The sequence below is a fragment of the Balaenoptera musculus genome, chromosome 16, assembly GCF_009873245.2.
Source record: "Balaenoptera musculus isolate JJ_BM4_2016_0621 chromosome 16, mBalMus1.pri.v3, whole genome shotgun sequence".
Lineage (NCBI taxonomy): Eukaryota > Metazoa > Chordata > Mammalia > Artiodactyla > Balaenopteridae > Balaenoptera > Balaenoptera musculus.
The window spans coordinates 30418056-30431356 of record NC_045800.1 but is presented as its reverse complement, the minus strand read 5'-3'; the positions used below and the strand labels follow the sequence as shown (position 1 = coordinate 30431356).

At 46.0% G+C, this 13301-nt stretch overlaps 1 protein-coding gene across 2 annotated transcripts in view; it reads right to left on the bottom strand.

Moving 5' to 3' along the window:
• The window catches only part of CRTAC1 (cartilage acidic protein 1), a 133894-nt gene that overhangs the window by 111545 nt on the left and 9048 nt on the right, over window positions 1-13301 (bottom strand). For both annotated transcript variants that reach the window (XM_036827887.1, XM_036827886.1), the window contains exon 2: window positions 4470-4669. In XM_036827887.1, the coding sequence (XP_036683782.1) occupies window positions 4470-4669 (200 nt within the window). The remainder of the gene's footprint in view (window positions 1-4469; window positions 4670-13301) is intronic.

Sequence of the window (13301 nt, the reverse complement as noted above, 5' to 3'; positions counted from 1 at the left end):
TATTTATGTTTACTACATAGACCTAAATATGTGTATATGGATACTACATCTATCTACTATATCTATCTATACACACTACATACATCTATATATACTGCATATATCTATATATGCTGGTAATAAAATGCATAAATGCTGCTTTGGTTTAATCATAGATAAATATCTCATTCTTTATCATTGTTCTTATTACTTATAATGGCAAAAATATCTCCTATATGATTATGATTAATCTGGTAACTGAATACAGTTTGCCTTTAAAATAATTCAATTAATTTTAGTAAATTAAAAAAGTTTTCTGACATAGCTGCAAAATTAAGAAAAAATGAAACACTGGTTTACAATACGTAGCATCCCTTTAAACGAAACCCTTCCAAGTGTGAAGAATGCGTTAAGGTTTTATCAAGTGAATGCTCTTTGTGTAGAAAAACTGATCTAAATCGTGATTTAAACTTTAGAACCACTACAATCTTTCCATTTGGGCAAAACTTCTTGGAAACTGACAGGGTAGAGGGGTTATTTCAGACCTCTGGGGATATCCCAGGAAACAAAAGCTCCTCTAAAGGAATTGTTCAAGATTGACACCAACAGGGATTCCTTTCCAGACTTCGTGAGACTGTAGATTGGGTGTTTAGTTCCACTGATAAAAGGAGAAGCCACCAGGCTTTTTACTTACCCAGGGAACCCGTCTCGAAGATCTTCAATGGTCTGTGCGTGCGTCGACGTCTCCGGGGGTGATCAAATCCTCCCCTCACCCCGCAGAGAGGAGACTGTACGCAGACCCGCAATCATGTACCTGCCGGTTAACAGATAAGCCCTCCACATGCGGAGGCACTCGCCCAGCTGTGGCGGAGGATCAGAGCCGGCCCTCTCCCTCCCCCACCCCCGCGGAGCAAAGGGCGGTCATTTTCTGCTCCTCCCAGAGTCAGAAGTGTGCACACGCCTTCCATCACAATTAACTTAAGACTCTGAAACAACACAAACTCACCCACAACATGCTCAAAATCAATGCCGTCAATACCCAGAAGGAGGATACCAAAAAGGCAAAACAAAACAAACCTATTCAAAGAGTAAATACTCAAAGCAACAGGGCTGGAGTCAGACACACTACAAGGTCAACAAATCCAAGACAAGTTCAAGCGCGGGCATTTTATAAACTGAAGAGCTGCCCAATATCCCAGGGGTCAGAAACGCAAATGCCTTCAGGTGCCAGCTAATGGAAAGGTCTATAAGATAATAGAGGGTGGGCCTGTCAGGAGCTGGACTGCAGGTGCCCCAGGTAAAGGCATTCACATTCAATTTTTAAAAATTTTAATTCCTGCTATGTGATTCCTAAACAGAGTCTACCATCAGAGACGGAAACAGAGTTAAATATGGGTGTAGGGTGGATAAAACTGAATGAAAGTCAAAGTCAGAAATGTTGCCAAGGAGTCCACAGGGCATGAAAGGCAGGGCAGTGATCCTAGCTGTCATTATTTGAAAGGGTAGTGACCACTTGGTTTATATCTTCAAAGGTAATAGCAAAACAAGAGTTAAAAGAAATGGCTTACTAAGCTTGAATATGAGGGATTCAGGTTAGTCACATAGATTCTTGACATAAGTAATTGAGCTGGATTACGAAAAGATTGCACACATTCCTTTGGAAAGCTCTAAATAAAGGGAGTCTCCAAAAACTATAGGTGTGACCTTATTGGAAGGCAAGGAGTGGACCGAATGACCTGCCAAGGTCCTGATTTAAATATGTCTGTATAGTCAACCCCTGGTTATCCAGCCCAAAGAAGAAGACAGTGACAAATCATCCTAAGCTGAAGATAATAAAGAGTTATATTTGCCTTTGGAATGTATTTTGGTACTTAAATTAGCACGTGTCTTTCTGATGCTCTGAGAATTCACAGTGCTTCAATAACAGCCACAAAGAAGGCCTGACCTGGAGCTGGGAGGCTGCCCAATTTCGCCCTCCTGTCCTCCATGTAAATCTTCCTCTTTGCTGGTGGTGAGCAATGTCATCTTTTAGAAGAACACCTGGCAGCCCAAGCTTTCTCAGACAGGGGCTGCCTGGCTCAGCCCTTCGCTGGGAGAAGAGACAAGGGCCTTTCCCTGATCTCTGGCTGATTCAGAATAAAGACCCAGGATGGCCTGGTTCTTGCTTCTGCAGGATAACTCCAAAGTGCTACAGGCCCCACAGGAAGCAGCAAGCTAGACAAGGTTTAGACATCTACTCTAAACTGCCTACGAATGATGGTCTAGCTTCTCTGCCATAGAAGACACAAAAGCAAATTTCTTGAGTTCCTTGGAAGAGAAAGAGAAAAAGCCTTCACTGAAAAGGAAGATGAAATGAACGCCCAGCACTGGGAAAGCAAGAAGCTGGATGCTCAGGAGATGCAGTAACAATCCCCTGCACCTCAAAGGATGGGTGGGATGGAAATCTGAGCTTGCCACCCATCGTCCAAGATGAAAGGAGAACCTGCTCATCGTAGTAACTTGTGGGGGCCCAGGAGGAGGGAAAGATAGGAAGGAGGGAAGTTGCCTCACTGTCCTCTGTCCTCTGTCAGCTCCCAGTGCCTACCAGAGGGAGGCTGGTGTCATCGGGTAGGAGGCAGGGCCAACCAGAACATCTCAGAAGTGCATCACCGCCCCTTACCCAGAGACCCTGGCAGAGTGCCACAGGCTCCGGGAAGCAGGATTTGGCCAGGAAGGCTTCTCTTGGACTCAGAGAGTGACTGGACAGTCACAGAACTGAACACAGACAAGATGCTTGGCTCCGACCCTGCACAGGTCACCCCCGGCAATAAGGGTCATTACAACCATTCCTGTTTCCCCCTTTTCTATCACACTCTGCTCTTTAGTTTTCCTTCCGAAGTCCTAGAACAGTGCTGTCTAATTTAAATGTGGCTATATAATTATTAAAATGAAATAAAATTAAAAATTCAGTTCCTTGGTCACAGTAGCCACATTTCAAGTGCTCAATAGCCACACGTGGCTAGTGGACACCATATTGGACAGAACCAACATAGAACTTCTACATAATCATAGAAAGTTCTATTTGTCAGCACACTAATCTAGACTTCCAGGAGATCTAGAATCTAGGAACTTCTACTCTTCATGGTGTACAAGAAAAGAATAAATGAAAGAAGAAATGCACTTACAAAGTATCTTTTCTATACATCATCAGCACTAATCCTCACCACTGCCCTGTGTGGTAGGCAGGGGTAGATTTCAACATGCCCATTTTACAGATGAGGAAAGTGGGGGCTGTGTAGTTAAGTAACTTGCACAAGGCTCACAACTATTGGATGACACAGGATTAAAACCAGGTTTTCCAGTGCCAAAGTCAGTGGTTTCTACTGTTACATGCAACTGCTACAAATAATGTTACTTGCCATTTACTTTATTCAGTGCTGCCATAAAAGCTCCAGCCTTCTAGAATGAGGTTGACAGGCCCCTGTAGTGTATTTATTGATTGGCTGAGTTTTGAAGTGATAACTAAACTTTGTACAATGTAGTTTAGCAGCTCAATAGTTAGGGAGCCACGGGGTTCAAATCCTGACTCATCCACTTACTATTTACTTGATAGAGGGCAAGTCACTCACCATTTCTGAACACTAATTTCCTTTTCTTGCATATTTACTGCATAGTGTTGTCAGGAGGATTAAATAAGACAGTGCGTGGAAAGGCTTAGCACAGTGCCTGGCACATATTAGTGCTCCATAAATAAGGATTATCAATGGTGACTGGCAGAATTTACAATGCACTCACGTGCAACAGCGATTGAAGCTTCATGATAGGGAGGCATATTGCTATCTCCATTTTTGCAGATGATACATCTGAATCTCGGTGCATAAGGGGCTGACTCAAGGTCATGCAACTAGAAAGCTATAGATCTAAGGCATGAAGTCAAGCTATTTGGACTCCAAATCTTTTCTTGATATACAATGTTGCGTCTCAGGAGAGAAGGGACCAGGAGCGTCAAGGCATGGTTTAGAGGAAGTTTAACTATCCTTCTTCATCGCCAACCTCCCCCCTTCTCTGAAACAGGCAATTAACGTTTTCTTAGTCTTGTGTAAAATGCTGTGCAAAGGCAGCTTTGAGCATCCCCTTCTACCATAATTGTCACCCTTAAATCCCTCTTATATAGAGATTCTAGTGTCTCACTGGTAAGGAAGTAACACCTGCATAACTAAGGAGGCTGAAATATGAACAGAGTGCCTTGAAGCAGGGCATTCAAATCGTCTCCCTGGAAAGCCTGTGGATTAAGCACTTTTCTTCCAATCTACCCTCCATCCCAACTCACTGCTACAGCAAAAAGGCAACGACACAGCCTACCAGAACCCAGCTGAGTCCGGCGAAGACCCAAGTGCATGAGAATGTGTGTTGTTGCAAGCCCCTGGGCTTTTGGAGCTATTTGTTATCTGGCCCTATTACAGCAAAAGCTGACTAATATATCTGTCAAACGCAGGGCGGGAGGCACTTACCCTGCCACGACGATCTCAAAGTCCCCGTCGTGGTCCACATCAGTCACTGCCACTCCATAGTTGAGCTGGGTGGGGTTGCTGTCATAGTCAGGGGGCAGGACTGAGTTGGTGACTGCCGTGAACATGGGTTCAGCCCGCAGGGACCCCTTAGTCAGGGGCAGAAACCACAGCAGCAGCAGGAACAGAAACATCTGGAACATCTGAAACCAAAAGTTACAAATGTTAGGTGCAGCAGTACCTTTCTTTCCTGTTCCTGGAGGGCTTGGCAACCCCTAGGCTGCCACTTTTCCACAAGACCTGTCCTGACTATGCTCTTTAAAACTGCAACTTGTCCCCATCATGTCAGGTCACCCTTATCCTGCTCTGCCTTTTCTTTTTCTACAGCACCTATCACTGTATAACATGCTGGATGACTTCCTCATTCATCATGTTTTGTTACTTAGTGTCTGTCTCCCTCAGCCAGAACATAAGCTCCACCAGGGCAAGGATCTCTGTTTTGTTCACGTATGCATACGAAGCCAAGGACAGTTGTCTGGCACGAAAGAGGCACTCAGTACATATTTAGGAAGGAAGGAAGGAAGGAAAGGAAGGGAGGGAGGGAGGGAGGGAGGGAGGAAGGAAGGAAGGAAGGAAAGGGAGGGAAGGAAGAAATGGTAGAGTATAAACACACGGGCATCTCCCATCCTCTGGGAGAAAGGCTGGGAGAATGAAGGAAGGAAGGAAGGAAGGAAGGAAGGAAGGAAGGAAGGGAGGGAGGGAGGAAGGAAGGAAGGAAGGGAGGAAGGAAGGAAGGAAGGGAGGAAGGAAGAAATGGTAGAGTATAAACACACGGGCATCTCCCATCCTCTGGGAGAAAGGCTGGGAGAAGGAAGGAAGGAAGGAAGGAAGGAAGGAAGGGAGGGAGGGAGGGAGGAAGGAAGGAAGGAAGGAAGGAAGGAAGGAAGGACGGAGGGAAGAAATAGTAGAGTATAAACACATGGGCATCTCCCATCCTCTGGGAGAAAGGCTGGGAGAATTAAGAAAACAACAGATCTCAGAGAGTCCAGGGGTGGGTGAGACCCCCATGAGGGTCCATGTCTAGAACAATAGTAGAGGCAGTAAAGGATTGTCCTTCTGTGGGACCTACCCCAGAGGCAGCCTGGAGGGAATCTGTGACTTGGAAGGTTCCCCTGCCAAGGTCCCTCCCTAGGGCAGCTGGCCATCTCCTCCAGACCAGGAAGCAGTCAGTTATGCAATGTATTCCAGCAGGATCTGGCGAGCAGCACATCATTCACTTGGAGAAATTAAACCACTGTGTGTGTGTTTTATTATAAATTAATTATGTATAATCCATTGTATAATTCATTATTATATCTCTAACATAACTCAGGGTGTTGCCAAACAGCCTGGAGCTGCGGGAGCTGGTGGCAGGCACGCAGGAGACAGATGAGAGTGGCCAAGGAGGTGGAAGAACTCCATCCTTTCCTGACATGAGCCAGGGAGACACTGAGAATGCTACAGATGGCACCACCCCGAGCTGCTGCCCGCAGGCTTAGAATCAGAACTCTGAGAGTGTTCCAAAGGCTCCCCCGGGACAAGTCCCACAAGGTCTGCACAGGCAGTCCCGCAGGCAAAGCGGTGCCTTCCTGCCTACAGAGGGCAGCACACCTCTTCCTGATGGAACTTTTCCTGCTGGCTTCTCAGTGTGGCTGGCAGCCAAGAGCAAGGCTGAGTGAGGCTGATGTCTTAATGAAGAGAAGACCTGAAGACTGACTCCCCAGATGGAGACAGACATTCCTGCCAGCAAAGGAGCTTGCTCCAGTTCAGGACCCAGAGACCAAAATGAAGGGCCCAGGCACTGTCTATGGAGCCAAACATGATTCAGAAGCCTCCCTAATGCCTCGCTGGGGAGACTGGAGAGAGACAGAGGGGCAGGGCTCTAACTGCAGGGCAGAAACTAACCTCAGCGAGCCTTCCTGGGAAGAAAGTTCTTGTAGCGTGTTTAGAGGGCACATGCTGGGTGTTGCACTATCAGAATGAGGTCAGTCCCAATTACAGAGACGTCTGAACACAACAGCAACATCTACTGGGCTGTCTAGTCACTAAAGGCAAACACATCACTCCGAGAGTTCTGCAACTTGGCAAGAAGTTTGGTTGGATAAAGGAAACTCATAATTGGATTAATGAGCAGCTGGGGTGGGGTGGGGGAATGAGAAGCTAAAGAGTATTTAACAACCAGCATAGCCATGCTGAAATGTAGCGTGGATCTGAAGGTCACAGGACTTTTCAAGGTATGAACTCTACTGTAGGGATGGCAGACGAGTTTCAACTTGACAGTCAAACTGACTGGCAGTGGCTTGAAAGAGTACTGTGATCAGCTTACATTTGCAATGGGCATGAAGGAAAAATTGGTATTGGGCATGCCTTCTAGAAGCTATTAAGTTCCTCCCAGGCACTACTGCACTTGCAATTTGGGTCACTGCCACCGGGGAGGCAGGTCCTATTAGGGTAATATAAGCATCTGGTAGAAATTTTCTAACGAAGGCCACGAGGGGCAAGAACTGTGATCCAGCCTCTTGATTTTTACCTTTGTTTGAAAGTAGAACTTTTAATTAAAGGAGGCATCTGAAAGAAATAGCTACTCTGTGTTATCCATTTCCAGATAAATAACCTAAAGCAAGATTAAACAGAAATAATACACCTGTGGGTTGACCTCTGTTTTGCTTGGTGACCTTGAACAAGTCACAGCCTTGCTGGGTCCCAGCTTTATTCTCCAAAATGAGGGTCTGGGAGTAGATCTCTAAAGGTCCTTTCCGGCTCTAAAATTCTATGATGAATTAAAGGATTTTTTTTAGAAGCAGACCTTCGGCAGTTTTTCTTCCCAGCTTCTTCTATAAACTTCAGACCAACCTGTGTGGTTTTCCTTTCTGAGCATATTAAACATATTTTGAGCAAAACAGCTATTCAGCAGAGCTCTGTAGCAGTTCCCTTGCAGGGGCCAAGGCCAGACAGGAACCAGCCATCATTAGGGTGGAACTGAATGCACTAGGCACGAGCAGACCAGTGGACGGCCTCCTCCAGGGGGGTGGGCTGAGAGTGGAGCAGGGAGAACAAGTCCTTTATATTTCATTCTTCTGACATGCCAAAGGCTCCCAGGGCTGCTCAGCACCAGTTGAAAGTTAGAGGGTCAGCCGAGGGCCTGCTGGGAAACAGTTGTGGTGGGAAACTTAGGAAAAGGCCTGGTAAATATCCACCCTATAGCTCAGGGCTCAGATGAAGGAAATCACTGAAATGCCCCTCTACACTCTGGCTACCCAGTGGTCCCCAGACCAACAACATCAGCATTAGCGAGGAGTTTGTTAGAAATGCAAAATCTTGGGCCCTACCCCAGACTTAATAAATCAGAATGTGCATTTTAACACGATTTCAGGTGATCTGAATGCACGTTAAAATTTGAGAAACATTGCTCGACCTTAGCTGTACGTTGGAATCACTTGGGGAGCTTTAAAAAATACCGTTGTCTGAAAATGATTTCTTGGATATGACACCAAAAGTACAGGCAACAGAAGAAAAAATAGATTAAATGGACTGCATCAAAATTTAAAACTTTTGGGCATCACAGGACACTATCAATAGAGTGAAAAGGCAACCCATGTAATGGGAGAAAATATTTGCAAATCATATATCTGATAAGGGATTAATATCCAGAATATATAAAGAAGTCCTACAACTCAAAAACAACAACAAAACAATCCAATTCAAAATGGGTAAAGGACCTGAATAAACGTTTCTCCAAAGAAGATATACAAGTGGTCAATAAGTATATGAAAAGATGCTCAACATCACTAATCATTAGGGAAATGCAAATCAAACCCACAGTGAGATAATACTTCACACTCATTAGAATGGCTATAATCAAAAAACCAGGAAATAACAATTGTTGGTGAGGATGTGGAGAAATTGGGACCCTTATGCATTGCTGATGGGACTATAAAATGGTGCAGCTGCTGTGGAAAACTGCTGTGCAGCAGTTCCTCAAAAAATCCAAAAAACAATTACCATGTGATGCAGCAATTCCATTTCTGGGTATAGACCCAAAAGAATTGAAAGAGGGGACTGGAACAGATATCTGTATACCCAAGTTCGTAATTGTATTATTCACAGTGGCCACAAGCAACCCAAGTGTCCATCAATCCATATGTCCAAAGTATGACATGTACATACAATGGAATATGATATGCCTTAAAAAGGAAGGAAATTCTGACACATGCTACAACATGGATGAACCTAGAAGACATTATGCTGAGTGAAATAAGCCAGTCATAAAAGACAAACACTGTATGATTCCACTTATACGAGGTACCTGGAGTAGTCAAATTCATAGAGGCAGAAAGAAGAGTGGTGGTTACCAGGGGCTGGGGGGACAGGGGAATGGCTAGTTAGTGTTTAATGGTTATGGAGTTTCAGTTTGGGAAGATGAAAAGTTCTGGAGATGGATGGTGGTGATGTTTGCACGACAATGTGAATGCATTTAGTATCACTGAACTATACACTTATAAATGGTCAAAATGGTAAGTTTTATGTTATGTATATTATACTGTAATAAAAAAATACTCATGCCTGGTCTCATCCCAAGATATTCTCAGTCACTTGGCATAGGATGCAGCAGGGGCATCAGAATTTTAAAAGCTCCCTACATGATTCTAATATGTTGCAAAATTTGAGAATTTATACCAGTGCTCCAGTGCTTCTCAAACTTTAATATGTACATGAATCACCTGGTGGTCTTGTTAAAATGCAGATTCTGATTCAGCTGGTCTGCAGGAGAGCCCAAGATTATATATTCTGAACAAGCTCCCACGTGATTCTGACCATCCTGGTCCATAAACTACATGTTGAATAGCCAGAGTTAAGAAACCATACTGTATACTACAGTGATTAGTTCAAGAAACTTCTCCTCTGCCTCTAGATCTAAGGGTCTGAAACCAATCCTCAGGGCTGCGGGCTCGGTTGATCATTAGATACTCAAAGTACTAGCTATCTTCAGCTCAGTCAAATTACCACAATTGATAGGGACTGACAAAGAGGGATTCTGACTCTAATTTTTGCAAAGAATTGAGAAGAAGGAAAGGGCTGGAACTGGAGGAGGGGGTCGGGTCTAGTAGACAAAAGATAGCTACCATTAATGGCCAGAGCCTAGAGAAGATGGGGTATGGGCAGGAATTTGCAAGCCAAGATAGAGATGCATGCCAGCGTGTTCCCCCAAACCATCGTGGTGCCGAGTACTAGGAGGCACTCAATTAACATTTGTTAAATGGATGAAGGAATATGTCCAAATGATAACGTGAATCAGCAGAAATTGCTTGCAACTTGTCATACAGTTATCTTAAAACTGTTCTTTCCCGAAAGCAATGCTTCTTAAACTGTAACGTGCTTACCAATCACCTGAGGGTCTTGGTAAAATGCAGATTCTGATTTGGTAGGTCTGGGGTGGGGCCTGAGATTCTGCATCCTAACAAGCTTTCAGGGCATGCCGAGGCTGCTGGTCCGCAGACTTCACTTGTAGTAGCAAGGCTCTAGACCAGTGATTCTAAACCCTAGCTGTCCAATCGAATCACCTGGGGAGTTTTTAGAGCTATGCTGCTGCCCAGATCCTTCACCCCAGTTTCTGATTTAACTGGTCTGGGGTGGGGTTCGGGTGTATTTTTAGAAGCTCCTCTGATGATGTTAATGGGCAGCCTGGGCTGAGAACCACTGCCCCAGACTCACAGTCCCCAGTTGGGAGTGTAAGCTACAATCTGATTTGAAGTGAAAAATGTTTCTGCTACCAGAATTCATCACCAGCTTGTTGAGGTCTATCAAGAAAATCAATTTAGCCAGAGAGTATCATAGGAAGAGGCGGGATATGGAGTTTGGGGAAGAAAGCAGAGCAGGATGGTACTGCCTGAAGCAGAAGGACAGCAGGTGCTGGAGTGACCTCACATTTTACACAGTTGGCTCAGAAACCTCCTGTCACACCACTGTGAACATCTCAATCTTTGGGGAGAACGTGGAGAAAAGCTAAAAATAGAATTTTAAAAAGTATGTTGAACTGAACTTTTTTGTTTTCTTGAATGCTGTGTAACAAGCACCTACTAGCTATCTACAGGTAGGAGTGGCGTTAAGTAGTAAGTAAGTAGTGTAAGTGCAATGGGAAGACATCTGGGGCAGTGCGGCCCGGGGGAGGCGAGGATAAATATCAGTGGCAGAGCTTGGCCAGAGGGTGCAGGACCGGAACACCTGGGCTGCCCCTGCAGGGGAAGGGAGAGGAGGGGGCAAACAGGGGTCTTAACAAGGGCGAGAGGTGGTCGGGCTTGTGTTTCAGGCAGTGGGAAGAATTGCTTTGTAATAATTTCTTAAAAGTATTCTACAAGCTAATGCCTTGAACAATCCTCAGTGGGATCGAGAGAAAGATAAATAAATAAACAAACCAAAGCCCAGAGTCGGGGACCTGGATTTGGACCTCAACTCCACCAGAAACTAGCAGGTGACCTTGAGCATGTTTCTTAATGTTTCTGATCTCCAGTGTCCTCGTCGGTAACCTGGGAATCCTATGACATGCCAAGGTTTCCAGGGTTAAGTGAGCTAGTGAACTCCTCTCGGGGGCCAGGCTCGCTGCTTATTTCCTTTCCTTTCACACAGATAGCTGTAAGGCTAGACAGTCTTTAGACATTGGCTGTGGGTCACATGCAGCCAAACTCAGTTTTCTGCGGCCTCGGGACTTTCCTGAATTGGGTCTGAAAACTGGTAACCAAGCAACCTAGATCTCTGATGTAGGGTCAGGCAGCTGCGGCTTCCAGGGCAATTTTTAGGGCAAGCAGTTCTTTAGCAATTATCACAAGAGCCAAGGACACCGCCCTGAGCTCTCACAAAAGCAAGAGCCCTGAATGCTTCAGATGTTGGGAACCAGCAGGGAGCACAGACCCCTTCCAGAAGCTGTAGGAGGGCAGAGGCTTGAGGAAAAGAGGCAGCCGCAGAATCATTCCGCCCTGCATGGGCTAGGCCACCGGCTCTACACAGAGGAGCGCCTGGGACTAAGGCATCGTTGGAGGAGAGCTAGGGGAGCTTACTGACCCACAGTGACACTTCCTGTGGACCGCCAATGAGCCTGGGGCTGTGCTCGGTGCTGGGGTCACAGGGAGAAAGCTAGTCAACATTTGCAGTACAAGGTGAGGGGTGCTGTGGAGGAGGGGCACGAAGGTATCTAAACTAGCCAGGTGGAGGGGGAAAAGAAGAATGTTTTGTGGAGGTAGGATGGTGTAGCTGAGCGGTAAAGGATGCTAAGAAGTTAGCTGGATAAGGAGAGCGAGGAGAAGAGAAGGAAGACAGCAGACTCCTCAAAGGTCTGGCGAACCAGATGCCATCCCAACCTGCCCTCCTAGCACTGCCTATTTAAAGGTCCCACACTGGGTCATGAGTTAGAGGGAGCGCTCATTTTTCCCTCCTCAGGTTTCCATCCGGAGGACCTTCCATTGGACGAGAGTGCTGGTTCTCAACCAGGGGTGATTTGCATCCCTTGCCCTCAACAGCTGGCAATGTCTGGAGGCATTTTTGGTTGTCCCACCAGGGAAGGGGGGTGCTCTAGTAGAGGCCACGGATGCTGCCTAACATCCTACAGTGCAGGTGATAGCCCTCTACAACAAAGAATTATCCAGCCCAAAATGTTAGTAGTGCTGAGACTGAGAACCCCTGGACTAGTGCATCATTCCTGGCTCCCCTCCTTTCCCCACTCCCTCCTCCCAAGGGCCAGAGCAGGGACTCATCAGATGGGTCAGTGTGGAAAAACTGGGCACGGAGAGCCTTTTCTGGACCTGCCTCCCTGCAGAGGTCACTCTCTGCCACGTGCTGAGCTTGGCCAGGCAGGCTCAGGCCTGCCCCCACCCACAGGGAGGGCTGCAGTGGGGATGCAGGTACATCAGCAAGCTCCATGAATCCCACTGTGAAGCCTGGCCTTCCAAACAGCTGTATCTGTAATGATGGTAGCATTTTAATCTCCATCGGTCTGAGCCCTGCCTCTCTCTTCCCCTCCCCTGTCCCTCCCCACCTTTCTTTCCCTTCATTGGTCCTGAATCTGAACAGGGAAGTGGGATGCTGTTCATTGGACCCTTTCAAACCCCAGCACTCAAACTGGAGATCTGGAGTCATATTTGGTTCTTGCTTCTTCCTTATTCTTCACAACTGCTGGATCACTGAGTCAATCCACTTCATGAATCTCTCTCGAAGCTGCCCACTCTTTCTATCCCCACTGCTGGGGATTTGCCCCCTTTATCCTTCAACTGAACAGCAGTAATACTTGTTAACTGCTCCCCCTTTCTTCTCATCTCGTCCTACTTCCACATCAGAGCTCCCTTTCTAAATCTCGGAGCTGATCACGTCACTCTTCAACCTAATTCATGGGACCCTGTACACAAGGCAAACGGAGATTTGTTTTTAATTGCAATTTCATATAACAAGTACTATATGAGGAATGGGTAGTATAACAACACTTACCTACCACCGACTATGTGCCAGGCACTACTCCAACCCTTTACATGGATGATCTCATTTAATCCTCATAGTAACCTTGTGAGGTAGGTACCACTTTTGTCCCCATTTTACAGATGAGGAAATGAAGGCACAGAGAGGTTAAGTAACTTGCTCAGGTCACACAACTAGTACGTGGTAGAGCCAGGATTCGTGTCTAAGCCATTTGGCTCCAGAAGTGGTGTCCTTGGACACTACGCTAAACGGTGTCTTTCACTACACCAGACTTGTCTTAAAGGAAGTAAGATGGGAGCACAATGGAAGGAGCAAGCATCTCTGCCTGGGGGTGCT